The sequence below is a fragment of the Mauremys reevesii genome, linkage group 2, assembly GCF_016161935.1.
Source record: "Mauremys reevesii isolate NIE-2019 linkage group 2, ASM1616193v1, whole genome shotgun sequence".
NCBI lineage: Eukaryota > Metazoa > Chordata > Testudines > Geoemydidae > Mauremys > Mauremys reevesii.
This window is the reverse complement of record NC_052624.1, coordinates 245,542,574-245,557,978: the sequence shown is the minus strand read 5'-3', so window position 1 is coordinate 245,557,978 and position 15,405 is coordinate 245,542,574. Positions and strand designations below refer to the sequence as shown.

The 15,405-nt window shown below is 45.5% G+C and overlaps 1 protein-coding gene across 9 annotated transcripts in view; it reads left to right on the top strand.

Annotated features, from left to right (window-relative positions):
• RAD54B (RAD54 homolog B) overlaps positions 1-15,405 on the top strand; it is a 121,438-nt gene that overhangs the window by 98,556 nt on the left and 7,477 nt on the right. For 8 of the 9 annotated variants that reach the window (XR_005593508.1, XM_039522082.1, XM_039522080.1 and 5 more), the window contains 2 exons: positions 2,030-2,320; positions 14,602-14,777. Coding sequence is in view for 8 of the 9 variants with exons in the window: in XM_039522082.1 (XP_039378016.1) it covers positions 2,030-2,320; positions 14,602-14,777 (467 nt within the window). In the remaining variant the exon portion in view is untranslated. The remainder of the gene's footprint in view (positions 1-2,029; positions 2,321-14,601; positions 14,778-15,405) is intronic. The other variant, XM_039522088.1, reaches the window with a different exon arrangement.

Sequence of the window (15,405 nt, the reverse complement as noted above, 5' to 3'; positions counted from 1 at the left end):
TCAGGCCTAGGCTTAAATTGCTGTGTTGACATACCCTGTGTAGCTCAAAAGCTTGTCTCTCTCGCCAGTGGAACCTGGTCCAGTAGAAGATACTACCTCACCTACCTTGTCTCTTTAATATCCTGGGACTGACATGGCTACAACACCACTTTTTTTCGTGTGTCAGACTCTGTGACCCCAATTCAGTGTGTTCCAGCCTGGAACATAGGACCAAGGGGGTACCAAACTAGTTGGGTGGGGAGGGCATTGTAATTTGGTCTAGGGCAGCTGTGGTAACTCAGACTTCTCAGCCTCCTATTTGAAATTAGAGTTAAATGCTGTTATTTAATCAACTGTATTGGAATTATTTAACTTTTTAAGGTATATATAATGTTGAGTTTTTAGAAGACCTGTTTTATTGAATAATTATTTCATGGATTATTGATTAGATAATGATTTTAGATGGTAGGAACAATGAATCTAAACAATTGGTTATCATTCACTCCAGTTAATTGAAGGGCTCCACATATAGTCTTGTTCTACCAATGTCCAAATGTCTACAGGCGAGTCTCATCTTACACGGGGGTTCCGTTCCGCGGTTAGCGCGTAAAGCGAAAACTGTGTATAGTCAAAATTACATTGAGTTGAATGGCAGGCGGAATCGCCCGCACTACAGAAACAGTATTTAAATTGTTATTTTTCTCTTTTTATTTTTTTGTTTTTGCCGACCGCGTAAAGCTGAAATCGTGCATGTTAAATGCACGTACGATGCGACAGACCTGTACAACTTTTCTTTCCTTTTAGGTGCTGCATAAATTTGTCCTGGCAAACCCCACAAAAATGGTCACTTTCATGCCATCTTCCATCTCCTCAGCCTGTTCACCTGCCATTGTAGCAGTCTGGCAGGAAGGGGACTGTGTGATTGGCTGGAGAAGGGAGAGGGCATATAGTGACATGAGGGGAAGAAGGGGGATGAAGCACTTGTAGGGATTGAATGGAGATATAATTCTTCACTTCTACAGTTCTGAGGAGCTTCTCATGGCGGTTGTCTTCCTCTGATACTTTGTGAAGGAGTGGAGCTTCTGGCACGGTTTGGGAGTCTGAGGGCTGGTCTACACTACAGACCTTGATCAGTATAACTATGTTGCTCAGGGGTGTGAAAAATCCACACCCTGGAGCAACATAGTTATACCAACATAACCCCCCATGTAGACAGTGCTATGTTGGTGGGAGAACTTCTCCCACCAACATAGCTACCGCCTCTCCTAGAGGTGGATTAATTCTCTCCTGTCAGTGTAGAGCATTTTCATTAAAGTTCTACAGTGGTTTATTTGGTAGTTTGCTCCAGTTGGTGTAAATGCACCTATGCAGCATTTTAAGTCTAGATATGCTCTGAGATGGCAGTCAGTTCCTTTACTCTCTCTAAGGGCATGTCTTCACTAGTAACGTTAAAGCACTTTAACGTGGCTGTGTAGTCTGTATAGAGCTCTCCCAGCGCTATAAAAAAACCATCTCCATGAGGGGCATAGCTACCAGCGCTGGGAGTGTGGCTCACAGCGCTGGTGCACTGTCTACACTGGCACTTTACAGTGCTGAAACTTGCAGCGCTCAGGGGTGTGTTTTTTCACACCCCTGAGTGAGAAAGTTGCAGCGCTGTAAAGTGCCAGTTTAGACAAGCCCTGAGACACTGTTTCAACTCCTGGACTGTCTGCCCATTCTACATTTTAGGAGCTGTACAAATTGTGATATGATGCCATTCATTTATCACTTCAGCATGGTTCTGTAGAATTCAGTGCAGCTTTGCTGCATAAATCAGGAACCTTGCCACATAATTTGAGTCTATAGTGACTCATAGTGCATTAGCTCTTGCCTAGGTTAAGAGTTTAAAAACTCCTATGACAAATTGAGACGGAACTAATCATTAAAACCCTGTGTCAGAAAGTGGTAAACTGTGTTCACTACTGCCTGATTAAGAATCTTATAGCAAAGAATTGTGATATAACTGAACATGCTTGTGAAGTCATATCTAAACCTCTGTTTGTTATATTAGGAAGAAAAGGAGTTAGGAGAGAAAAGAGCAGCAGAACTCACTCGCCTAACTGGACTGTTTATTCTTAGAAGAACACAAGAGATCATAAACAAATTTCTCCCACCAAAAAAGGAGAGCATACTTTTCTGCCGACCAACAGCCTTGCAGCTTGAACTCTATAGAAAACTGCTTAGTTCTCGAGTCATTAGATCCTGCCTACAAGGAGTACTAGAAAACAGTCCTCATCTGATATGTATAGGAGCTTTGAAAAAACTCTGCAACCATCCCTGTCTTCTGTTTAAAGCCATAAAGGTATTTACTATATTTTGCTTCAACACAAATAATTAGACATTCCTACACAATAAAAGTCGTTAAAATGAGTTACTGTTAAAAACTGTATCAGCAAAGTTCCACATATGCCCTCCCAAAATGATATGCTTTAGAGCTTTCAAAAAACCGAAACATTAGAAAGTCAGTTCTGTCAGTGTCATTAGGGTGGTGGTATCAAGTATTTCCAGCGTTTCTGCTGTAATTTGATCATCTTCCACCACTTTGTTACTTTTCAGCTTTTTGACTGCACTTTGTATTTCTGACATCTCTTGAACTGATGTTATTGTCAAGTTGATCAGGTTCACGTACTTAATCAAAATCTGGTATTAGGTGAGGTTGGGTCTATTGAGGACGTATTTTAAGTGCTCTGCCCATCTGTTTTTCTGTTCTACCTCAGTTGTAAGCATTTTTCTATCTTTGCTTTTTACTGGCCCGTGTCCTGTTTTGAAATTTCCACACACTGTTTTAGTCACTTGGAAAACAGCTCTGTGGTTTCCTATCATAGCAGCAGCTTCAATGTCAACTGCTAGGTCTTCAATATATCTCCACATCTTTCTTTGCATTGCTTTTCACTGCTTTGCTTTCTTATACTCCTCCTCTGTCTTTTCCAGTTGTTCGTTTGGTCTTAGCCTTCAGGACTTTCCCTTTCAGTACTTTCCATATGCCACATCCAGTTCTTGTTCTGTCTGTGTTGATTTCTATCTACAACCGCTGCAGCTTGAATCACATTGTCTCTGAGCACTGCCTATTTTTCTTCAGGTCCAGTCAGTGTCTCATCTTCCTCTGCCACTGGTGATGCCTCAAATCTGTTCCTTAGTTCAAGTTAGAATTTCTTGCAGAAAAAAAGGCTGGATTCAGGCCCAAGAGATCCAGTGTAGATCAGATATTCATACTAAGGACCATCACAGAAGAATGTACAATGGCATGCTCCCCTCTTCATCAATTTAATTGATTTTTCAAAAGGCATTTGACAGCCTGCAAAGACAGGTGTACATTCATAGAATCATAGAATTGTAGGACTGGAAGGGACCTCCTGAGATCATCTAGTCCAGGCCCCTGCATTTAAGGCAGGACTAAGTATTATCTAGACCAGGCCTGCACAACTCGTAAAGTGGCGAGGGCCATATTACTCCAAAGAAAACAGCTGAGGGCCGAACCCCCCCGGTCCCGAAACACAACACCCACCCCCAGCGCTGCCCAGCCCCCGAAATACTCCCCCGCCCATACCGTCTGCCCCGCAGAAACAAACCCTCCTTCCCCAGCGCTGCTGCACCAAAACAGCGGTATTGAACCTTGGTAATATGTTATAGCAGGCCCCTGAGGTAGTATAATTAAGGTAAAAGAAAAATGTCTTTTTGCTAGAAGTAGAATAAGAGCTTCCTCCAACTTTTTAATCAATTGCCCTGTTGAATGAATGAGGTGTGAATGAGGAAGGCATGGAAGGCAGCACCTCCATACAGCTGCAACCCTTGGAGAGGGGATGGGAGCCAGACCAGATCAGTAGAACAAGTCAGCCACTGACTCCTCGCTCGCCTCCTCAGCCTGCCCCCCCCGATCACCTACTCAGCCCCCACCCGCCCACTCGCCTCCTCAGCCCCCTTCCCCCACCGCCAGCTCACCTGCCCCTTCTGCCACTGCCCACCCACTCGCCTCCTCAGCCCCCCAACCCCCAGCTCGCCTCCTCACCCCCCGCCACTGCCCAACCACCTCTTCAGCCCCCCTCCCTCACCAGCCGCTTGCCTACTCACTCCCCATGGGCTGCACAGTGAGCCCACCTACTCATCCCCCGTGGGCCGCACAATGAGCCCATGCGGGCCGCATGTTGTGCAGGCCTGATCTAGACCATCCCTGACAGGTGTTTGTCTAACCTGCTCTTAAAAACCTCCAATGACAGAGATTCCACAACCTCCCTAGACAATTTGTTCCGATGCTTAACTACCCTGACAGGAAGTTTTTCCTAATGTCCAACCTAAACTTCCCTTGCTGCAATTGAAGACCATTGCTGCTTGTCCTATCCTCAGAAGTTAAGAACAACAATTTTTCTCCCTCCTCCTTGTAACCACATTTTATGTACTTGAAAACTGTTATCATGTCCCCTCTCAGTCTTCTCTTTTCTAGACTAAACAAACCCATTTTTTTCCGATCTTCCCTCATAGGTCATATTTTCTAGACCTTTAATCGTTTTTGTTGTTCTTCTCTGGACTTTCTCCAATTTGTCCACATCTTTCCTGAAATGTGGCACCCAGAACTGGACACAATACTCCAGTTGAGGCTGTATCAGTGCAGAGTAGAGTGGAAGAATTACTTCTCATGTCTTGCTTACAACACTCCTGCTATAACATCCCAGAATGATGTTTGCTTTTTTGCAACAGTGTTACACTGTCGATTCATATTTAGCTTGTCATCCACTATGACACCCAGAACCCTTTTCACAATATTCCTTCCAAGGCAGTCATTTCCCATTTTGTATGTGTGCAACTGATTGTTCCTTCCTTAGTGGATTACTTTGCATTTGTCCTTATTGAATTTCATCCTACTTACTTCAGACCATTTCTCCAGTTCATTTTGAATTTTAATGCTATCCTCCAAAGCACTTGCAACCCCTCCCAGCTTGGTATCATCCACAAGCTTTATAAGTGTACTCTCGATGCCATTATCTAAATAACTGATGGAAAATATTGAACTGAACTGAACTGAACTCAGGACCAATCCCTGTGGGACCCCACTCAATATCCCCTTCCAGATTGACACTGAACCAATGATAACTATTCTCTGGGAACAGTTTTCCAACCAGTTATGCACATACTTTATAGTAGCCCTGTCACTAGGGTCCCGGGGGCAGGGGGGTACGCTGAGATCGCTCAGTTAGGGAAAACTGCAAAGAATGGGGCAGACAATCCCCCAAACTGGTGGTTATTCTAATAGTTGGATTCACGAAGTCAGCAGCAAAACAGCTTCCACAATGCCTTTCTAGTTACCCAAAAGCCAAAAACACAGTTCCCTTAAAGCAACCCAGCCTTTAGGTTCCCACCCAGACAGCCAAGTCAAATATGATGAGGACTAGTGAAAATCTTGTTCATAATATAAAAAGGTCTACCAATCTCAAAGGATCAGACACATTACCCTCCAGGTTAATGAATATTTCAGATCTTACCCAAATACATGCTTACTGCCAATTCTTATTAACTAAACTAAAATTTATTTAAAAAGAAAAGAGAGTGACTATTGGTTAAAAGATCCTTACTCCAGGTCTCATCCTTGACTCAGGCGTCCAGCTTCTGACTCGAGCTCTGACCCTGGGCTCCTGTTGCTAACAACCGGCTCCTGCTCTAACCATTAGGCATGACATCTTGCCTCCAACACACATGACTGCCCATGCCCCACTCTATGAAAATTTGAGCAGCACAAAACCCACAAACAATAAGGGAATTAGAACTGACACAGCGAGCATGGATCTTACGAAGGCCAGTAACACTCTGACGGACCTAGTGGAAGCTCTGCAGACTTTACAGGCTCAGGTTTCCACTCTGTAGGTGCAGAACATGGGCCTGCAAGCTCAAGGCGTGTCACCTTCAGCTCCAACCCTTTCTTCCTTTGAGCCCAGGCTCAGGCAGGGGGACTGCCTGACAAGTTCAATGACAATCATGGCAAATTTTGTGGGTTCCTAAAACAGTGTCAGCACCTATTTTTGCTATGCCCATAGTTGTACCTAACTGACCAAGTCGGAGTGGGATTGATTATCAGCCTGTTAGCTGGCGAGGCCCTAGCTTGGGCCTTTCCACTCCTGGAAAAATCAAGCCCACTTCTGGAACAATTTGAGGACTTTGATCAAGTTGTGGCAGTGATCTTCAGTGATGTAAGTCACGATTCTAAAGGTGAATCTGTGCTTCAGGTGTTGCAGCAGGGACACCAACCAGTTGTAAATATGCAGTGGAGTTCTGATGCTCAGTAGTAGACACCAAGTGTCATTTCTGGCTCGGCCTAAACAACAATATTAAAGATGAACCAGCATGGGTGGAAACCCTGTCCAGCATGGATGCCTTAGTCAACCTATGTATCAAGGTTGATGACCACCTGACCAACCCCCACCATCCTGGCTCCCGCTAGCCCTGACAGCTCTGGCCCCCTTCTCCACTAGTCCCTTCTCCATAGCCCAAATCCCTGCAAATCAATCAGGTGTGGCACTGCCTCTGGTATGGAGAAGAATCAACAGGAGACATCAGGCCTATACCCTGTGGCGAACCGTGATGCTTTGGATCAAGCTGCCTTGCCAAAATCCACTTCTGCATCCTGGTCAGGAAATGCCAAGCCCCAGCCCTGATAGGAGGATCCCCTCTCCCCAGAAGGCTGCACCAATGTTTGTCCACCGGTTTCTTGTTGATGCCCAATCAGCATTCAACACATGCCCAACTTTCTCTTCAGCTCTGACACACTTCAATACCCCATACAACCCACCCAGTGGACTTTGGTGCCTCAGGCAATTTTATAGAACTGGAGTTTGCCCAAGCGCACAAAATCTCCATACAGTGTAAGGACTCCCCCAAGTTAGTGGAGTCCACAGATGGGTCATTCCATTTATCAGGACTGGTCATCCACCAGATGGCTCCCTTAGAGGTAACTGCACTTTGAGGCTATTGAGAAATCCTCTAGTTTGGGCACTGCATTTATTAGTTGTCCTTGGCATCTCCTGGCTCATCTCCCATGAGAGAGAATCCAAAGGTGACCCTGACAACCCCCATAATGGCTCCCGGTATTCTTATTGAATATCAACACTATGCCAATGTGTTAACGAAAGAAAGCCAACACCCTATCACCCCATTATAGATACAACTGCCCCATCAGCCTTCAGGCAGGAGCAGAGGTTCCCTTCAGGCATGTTTATTCCCCTCTAAATGTGAACTACAGGCATTCTGGAGCTATCTTGAGGAGAACTTACAGAAAGAGTTCATTCAATCCTCCATGTCCCCAGTAGGGTCCTTTGATCTTCTTTGTGGCAAAGAAATGTGGTTCCCTCTTGCTTTGTGTGGACTACTGAGCTCTGAACAAGATTACAGTCTGAAACCAGTACATCTTACCACTTGTTAGTGAGCTGTTTGAAAGACTCTGCTCTGCCAAGGTCTTCACAAAGTTGGACCTTGGTGAAGCTTATAACTTGATGAGGCTCCAGGAAGAAGAATGGAAGACTTTCTTCCATACCAGGTATGGACATTAAGACTATTTCAGTGGTTCTCAAACTTTCGCAACCCAAAGACTCCCATTTTGATTTACATTTTTTCGTGGACCCCCAAGCCCATCATTCAGCCCCAGGCCCCACCCCCACCCCACCCCTTTCCCCAAGGCTCCACCCACCTCTTCCCGCCCCTGCTCCGCCCCTGCCCCTCCTCTTCCCTGCCTCTTTCCTCTTCCTCCCTCCCAGCACCTCCTGCATGCCGCTGAACAGCTGTTCCCCGGTGTGCAGGAGGTGCTGGGAGGGAGGGGCAGGAGCTGATCAGCGGGGCCTGCGGACCCTCTGGAGAACCCTCATGGACCCCAGTTTGAGAAATGCTGGACTATTTGATCATATGGTTTGGGTTGTGCAACACTCTGATGACCTTCCAGTTTCATAAATGACATCTTTAGGGACATGCTGGACCAATTTGTCATCATTTGTCTGAACAACATCTTTGTTTTCTCCAAAAGTCAGGCCCTCCACAATCATCATGTGCACATTGTCTTGGAGAGACTCCACCAAACCCACGTCTACGCAAATCTCAAGAAATGAGAGTTCAGTCAGGAGACAGTGGAATTTTTAGTATACAGTTACAAACACCAGTTACAAACTGACGAGTCAACTACACACCTCATTTGGAACTGGAAGTATGCAATCAGGCAGGAGGTCAACCAATGAAATTAATAGGCAGCAGATTTAAAATAAAAAAACAGAAGTACTACTTCACACAATGCAGAATCAACCTGTTGGACTCCCAGGGGATATTTGTGAAGGCCAAAACAATAACAGGGTTCAAAGAAGAACTAGATAAGTTCCTGGAGGATAGGTCCATCAATGGCTATTATCCAGGATGGGCAGGGATGCAACACCATTCTCTGAGTGTCCTTAGCCTCAGTTTGCCAGAAACTGGAAGTGGATGACAGGGGATGGATCACTTGATAATTGCCTGTTCTGTTCATTTTTTCTGAAGCACCTGGCATTGGCCACTGTCAGAAGACAGGATACTGGGCTAGATGGACCACTGGTCTCACCCAATATGGCCATTTTTATGTTCTTATGACAAGCATCATATTGGACGAGGGGCCCCAGTTCATCTCCCAATTCTGGCTGGAATTTCTCAGACTTCTTGGCATCAAGTCTCTTGCCTCTCTGTCTATCACCCACAGACTATGGGGAAACGGAGTGTGTCAATCAAATCTTAGAGCAGTATTTTTGCTGTCTTCTGATTTACCACCAGGGCATTTGGCTCCCCCTACTGTGCTATAGAATAGGTAAATCCAGGGCCTTCGAGTTACAGCTGCTCAAGTCCTTGAAGATCCACCCCATCTTTCACAACTCACTTGTGGAGACCTACACCAGGAACCCATACTCAGACTGCTCCAACCCCACCATCCATATCAGTATGTGAACGGGAGGAGTACTTGGTCCACCAAATCCTCCACTCTTGGTGAGTTAGGGGAAGACTTCAGTACCTGGTGTACTGGGAAGGCTACAGTCCGGACGAGTAGTCTTGGGAACAAGTAGAGAACATCCATGCCCTGACCCTATTGTGGGAGTTCTCACGGGAATGCCCTGAGAAACCAGGCCCCGAGGCTCCTACCAGGTGCCCATGAATGTCGTGAATCAGGCACTGCAGCCAAGCCAGTTTCCGGGCAACCTAACAAGTGCAACTAGCCTGTAGTAGGCTGTCAGATTGGATACACAGCCTGATTGGTGGGAAATGTCAGAAGATTGCTCTTTAGTGCAGCAGCAGTAGTTTGGTGGCTGCTCAGAGCTAAAAGCTCTTGCACCTGCTTGTTCCCACCTTTGCTCCCACCTTGTTCCAGTCCTGCTCCTCCTTTGTTCCTCAGACCCCTGCACCTTTGCACCCAGCCTTGCTCCTGCCTTACTGCCCTTCAGATAACCCGTCTCTTACCTTTGGCTCACATTCCTGACTTCTGACTCCAGCTCTGCCCCTTGGCTCTGGCCGCTAACTCCGGCTCTGATCCTGGGCTCCTATTTCTGCCTACCAACTCCAGCTCTAGCCACTAGGTGTGACTCCTAGTCCAATCACTAGGCATGACCACCCATGTCCTGAACTCTGCAAAACACCCCCCGAAAAGCTACAAAGATAGACAACATGGAAAAAGTAGCTGGCCAAGCAGGGCTCAAAATCAGTTATGCTAAAACAAATATCCTTGCAACCCAGATGTCAAGCAGTAATATCACATTAAACAGCAAAAATATCAAGGAAGTACATCAGTTCATCTACCTGGACAGCACCATATTAGTTAATGGAGACCTCAAAGGAAGAGACATCAAGGAACGGAACAGCACCCACAACATTTACTTACTTCAGCAATGTATGGAAATTAAAGATATATAGCACCAGAACAAAATTGGGAATTTTCAGTTCAAATATAATCTTGATGCTAACATCCAGCTGTGAGAACTGGAGATCTACTAAAATGTTTGACAGAAAACTTACTCAAAAATAAGTGCTGTGACGGGGCAAGGCCAGATGGCTATAGGAAAGTAATGAGAAACAGATATGTTAGCCCCAGGCTAAACAAATCCCTGTTACCATGGTCACCAAATGACAGTTGCTCCAGGTTAATCAAGACACCTGAGGCCAATTAAGATCCTTCCAGAAAGCAGTGGAGACAGCTAGATTGATTGGGACACCTGAAGCCAATCAGGGGCTGGCTGAAACTAGTTAAAAACCTCCCAGTTAGTCAGGTGGGCGCGCATGTCAGGCGCTGTGGGAGGAAGTTGCACTGTCGGAGAGTCTGAGCAGTACACACAATATCAGGCACAAGGAAGGAGGCCCTGAGGTAAGGGTGAAGTGGAGCTTGAGGAAGTGGGGGCTGCTGTGGGGAAGTAGCCCAGGGAATTGTACGCGTCCTGTTTATAAAAGGTCAGCTACCATAGCTGATGCTATTAGGGTCCCTGGGCTGGAGCCCAGAGTAGAGGGCGGGCCTGGGCTCCCACCTTTGCTCCCCCTGATTAATCACTGAGACTGGGAGACAACAGAGACTGTGCAAGGGAGTATAGTTTCTCCTCCCCTCCCTCACTGGCTTATGATGAAAATGGCTCAGTAGGCTGTGACCCTTGCCTCTAGAGAGAGAAGGGTGACGTGGAGGGTCACAGTGAGCCTCTGAGGCTAGTGAAATCTGCCAGGAAATGCGGGACCCACGGAGACGAGGACAGAGATTTGTCGCAATTGGTGTCAGGGATGGAATCATCGTTCACATCGTGGCGGAAGGAGGTTTTAAAAAAAAAAAAAAAAGGGCACTGGGGTTTTGGATTTTGTTTTGTTTTGTTTGTTTGCTTTGTACCACAATGGAGGTGGGAAGAGCCCTGGTACAAGCCATGGCAGCCTAGCAGGAGTCCACCCGGGTTCAAGCAATGGCGCAACAGGAGTCTATGTGGCTACAGCAGGAAACCAATCAATTATTGATGGGCCAGGTGACCCAAGTTCGTTCCCTCTTGCGAGAGGTTGTGGACCAGCTAAAGATCCTCACCACCTAGGCCCAGGGGTCCGATGGGACGCGAATCCTGAAGGCCATTGGTTGTCTGCCAAAGATGACGTTGGAAGATGACATAGAGGCATATCTCCCCTCATTCGAGAGGACTGCTCAGCGTGAGGTGTGGCCCCAGGAGCGGTGGGCCAGCATTCTCGCCCCATTTTTGTGCGGAGAGGCCCAGAAGGCCTACTTTGACTTGCCTGCTATGGATGCCACTGACTATACTGGCTTAAGGTAGAGATCCTAGCACGATCAGGGGTGACGGCAGCAGTACGGGCCCAGAGGTTCAATGAGTGGAAATACCCGGGGAACAAACCCCCGAGATCCCAGCTATTCGACCTAATACACCTTGCATGGAAGTGGTTGCAGTCTGAGGCGTCCAGCCCAGAGGAGATTTTGGAGACCCTGGTCATGAACCATTACATGCGAGGACTACCACCAGATCTTCACAAAGGGGTAGGCCAGAACAAGCCGTCCACCTATGACAAGATGATCACGCTGGTAGAAAGTCGCATAACAGCCAGAGAATTGACCCAACTACCCAAGGAAGGCCCCTTTCGAAGCAAGCACTCAACCCCAACCCTGGAAGGTTGGGTAGCCAAACATCTGGGGAGTCCTAGGTGGAAGAAGGGGGGGCAAAAACCAGCGGGGACCCCAGAAGGAAGGGATTGGCCTGAGTGGGGGGGAACCCTGGGACTAAACCCCCTAACCTCCGTGATAGCGGAATGATTAAAAGCAATTATAGATGCTTTCCAGTGGAAGCCAATTGGTGTGAGAGAAAAACGGCGCCCAATAGAAACTTTATGAAGAACTCTTTGCAGGAAGGGCATAATAATAGATCTCAATGCCATAGTGCAAATGAAAGCAGCAACAAATGACAGAGAGGAATAGAAGAGACTAGTTTCCACCCTGTGCACCAGCATTGATATGGGATGGATGTACTGGTACTAAAGGATAATAGGATAATAAGTAATAGCCAACATGGATTTGTCAAGAACATATCATACCAAATCAATCTAATTTCCTTCTTTGATAGGGTTACTGGCCTAGTGGATGAGGGCAAGCAGTAGGTATACCTTGGATTTAGTAAGGCTTTTGACACCATCCTACATTATATTCTCATAAGCAAACTAGGGAAATGTTCTATATTAAATTGGATGTAAAACTGGTTGAAAGACCATACTCGAAGAGCAGTTATCAACGATTCACTGTCAGAGTGGGAAGTCATATATAAGGGGTGCCACAGAGCTCTGTCCTGGGTCTGATACGTTTCAACATTTTCAGTAATGACTTGGATAATGGAATGGAGAATATGCTTATAAAATTTGCAGATGACACCTCCAAATACTTTGGAAAACTGAAAATGACCTTGATAAATTGGAGAAATAGTCTGAAATCAACCAGATGAAATTGAATAAAGAAAAGTACAAAGTACTATACTTAGAAAGGAAAAATGAATTGTACAACTACAAAATGAGGAATAACTGGGTAGACGATAGAATGGCTGAAAAGGATCTGGGGGGTTATAGTGGATCACAAATTGAATATGAGTTGACAATGTGATGCAGTTGCAAAAAAGACTAATATCATTCTGGGGTGTATTAACAGGAGTCTTGAAAGTAAGACATTGGAAGTAATTTTCCTGCTTTATTCAGTACTAGTGAGGCCTCAGCTGGACTACTGTGTCCAGTTCTGGATGCCACACATTAAGAAAAATGTGGATACATTGGAGAGCAATAAACGTTTTAGAAAACCTGACCTATAAGGAAAGGTTAAAAATAGTGGGCATATTTTGTCTTGAGAAAAGTAGGCTGAGGGGGAACCTGATAGTTTTCAAAGGCTGTTCTAGATGATGGTGTTCAATTGTTCTCTTTGTCCACAGATGGTAGGACAAGAAGTAATGGGCTTAATCTGCAGCAAGGGAGATTTAGGTTAGATATTAGGAAAAACTTTCTAACTATAATCATAATTAAGCACTGGAATAGCTTCCAAGGGAGGTTGTGGAATCCCTGTCGTTGGGTTCTGAAAACAGGTTAGACAAACACCTGCCAGGGATGGTGTAGGGTATACTTGGTCCTGCCTCAGCACAGAGGGCTGGACTAGCTGAGCTCTGGAGGTAACTTTCAGCCCTACATCTCTATGAGTCCCTCAGTATTCTTACTAAAATGTCAGCTGCAAAAGGCATAATTATATTGACATTAAAATTAACATCCATGGCCTTTAGAGCAGCAGGACCCATACCTTTGAAGGTCGTGCCCCCCTTACCCCATCTATGCCCCCCCCCCCGGGGCTGGGAGTGGGGCTGTGGCTCAGGGAAAGGGATGGGAGTGGGGCTGTGGCTCAGAGGAAGGGGGGATGGCAACAGGGGGAAGGGGGCCAAGGGGGTAGATCGGGGGCCGGAAATGGGGCTGAAGCCAGGGGGCTGAGGTTGGGGATGGGGGTGGAGGTTGGGGGTGGGGGTGAAGCTTCAGCCAGGCTGTGTTAGGGGGCAGGACTTGGAGCAGAGCCAGCCAAGCCGAGGCTGGGCCTAGGCATGGGGCTGGGAGCTGGGGATGCAGCTGGGGGCACGACCAGAGCAGAGATGGGGGTGGAGAGGGATTGGGTGGTGCTCTCTCCCTGCCCCCACATGGGGACTGGCCCGGGCCCTGCCATGTCCCCCTGGACATTCTTCTACACCCCCCCTGGGGGGTGGGGTATGCCCCACAGTTTGGGGACCTCTGCTTTGGAGTCAACATCTGATTGAGATGAATGGAAGATGTGTAAACCTATTGCAAGAGTGCAAGAGCTATTGTTCCAGTCTGTGACTCGGAGAGAATATTGTGTTCATTCAATAAATTTGCTTCACAACTGTAAATGCTATAAACTTTTTTTAACATGAAAGCTTAACTTCTGTAGAAATTGGTGAGATGGAGAGGGAGATATAAACACAAGTTGGTTTTATTGCTGTTATTTTTATTACACTGATATAGCTATTGTTAGACTGCAGCTAAGTGATTTTACCATTTTCCCTCTACCCCTTCAAATTCTGTCTGCATTATCCCTTTGATAGCTGCTCTTCATCTTCTCAGTTCAGTAATTTAATCTCTGGTTGGGAAGAGAACAGTTTTCTCAAAAATAAATGCCCATATTGCTCCGTAATAAGCTGGCAAAGAATGAAGCGGGAGCAAACAAAGCATTAGTTTACCTCTCATATGTTTCTGATGTCATGTAACTACTTCTTTTAAATCAGAGAGGCAGGAGTGAGCAATAGTTTTCTTCCCCATCCTTTATCCAGTTGTAGATGAGACATTAGTGTATAGGGTATAGAATCAAGTTTAATTTTATTATAATAATGGTTTGTAAACATTGCAGTAGAGCCAGTGATGAGAGGTTTTCAGCCAGATGACTTGTTTGTTCATTAAAATCTGTGTGCTGGTTCTTGGTCTTGTCTTTCTCTAATGCTTTCTGAATCATAATGAAAATATTGACAAAGCTTTTTTTGTTTTGTTTTTCTTAAGTACCTTTTCAAAAAGTCATGCGGTTACCACAGATTAATCTTTTTTTAATAGGAAAAACAATGTAATCCAACTTGTGATGAATCTGAGGAATCCAATCTTTATGAAGGTTTAAGAGAGATTTTCCCACAAGATTATACCTCCACCACTTTCACTGAAACTGACTCAGGAAAATTACAGGTCCTGGCAAAGCTGTTGGCAGCAATCCGTGAACTCAGCCCGTCTGAAAGGTGAGAGAGAAAGAAAGGTAGGAAAGGCATATTAGCTACTTTTGAATTTAGATGATCTCTTTGATTATCCCACTTTCTGTTTTCACTCAAACATGATGCCAAAATATTTATCCTGAGGGATCTGTCACTCCGCACAGCTACCAAGCATACTTATTCATACATACATGTATTCTACTCTATAGCTTTGCCTCTTGTTAAAATTATTAACATAGGAATTACAGCTGGTGAACACTTGTCTAAGTTTCTGTTTCTGTTATTTCTGGACAGATACTTAGTTTTTCTTTTTCATGCTGAGTTCTACCAAGTAAGCAGATGTCTCACACTGAAACTACTGTTCTGTGACATACTGCCTGTTACTTGCATAGACTTTCCAGCACTTTGTATCCCTTGGGGGCAATCATTTAATGTGCTCAGTATTTTAAACTGTTCAATAAAATATTTTGTAATGACTAGACTGTGAGCTCTCTCCTGTATAGTCATGTTTATGACTAGCTGTCATTCAGGGTTTTCCTTTTACTCCATTTTAGGAGACATTAGCTGTCTATAAGTTCCTTTTCAAAAGAGAATGTCAGGAAGAAGCACTCCCCAGTGTGTCAGTACAGAGGGAGCTGCTGTCTCTTCCTACTGT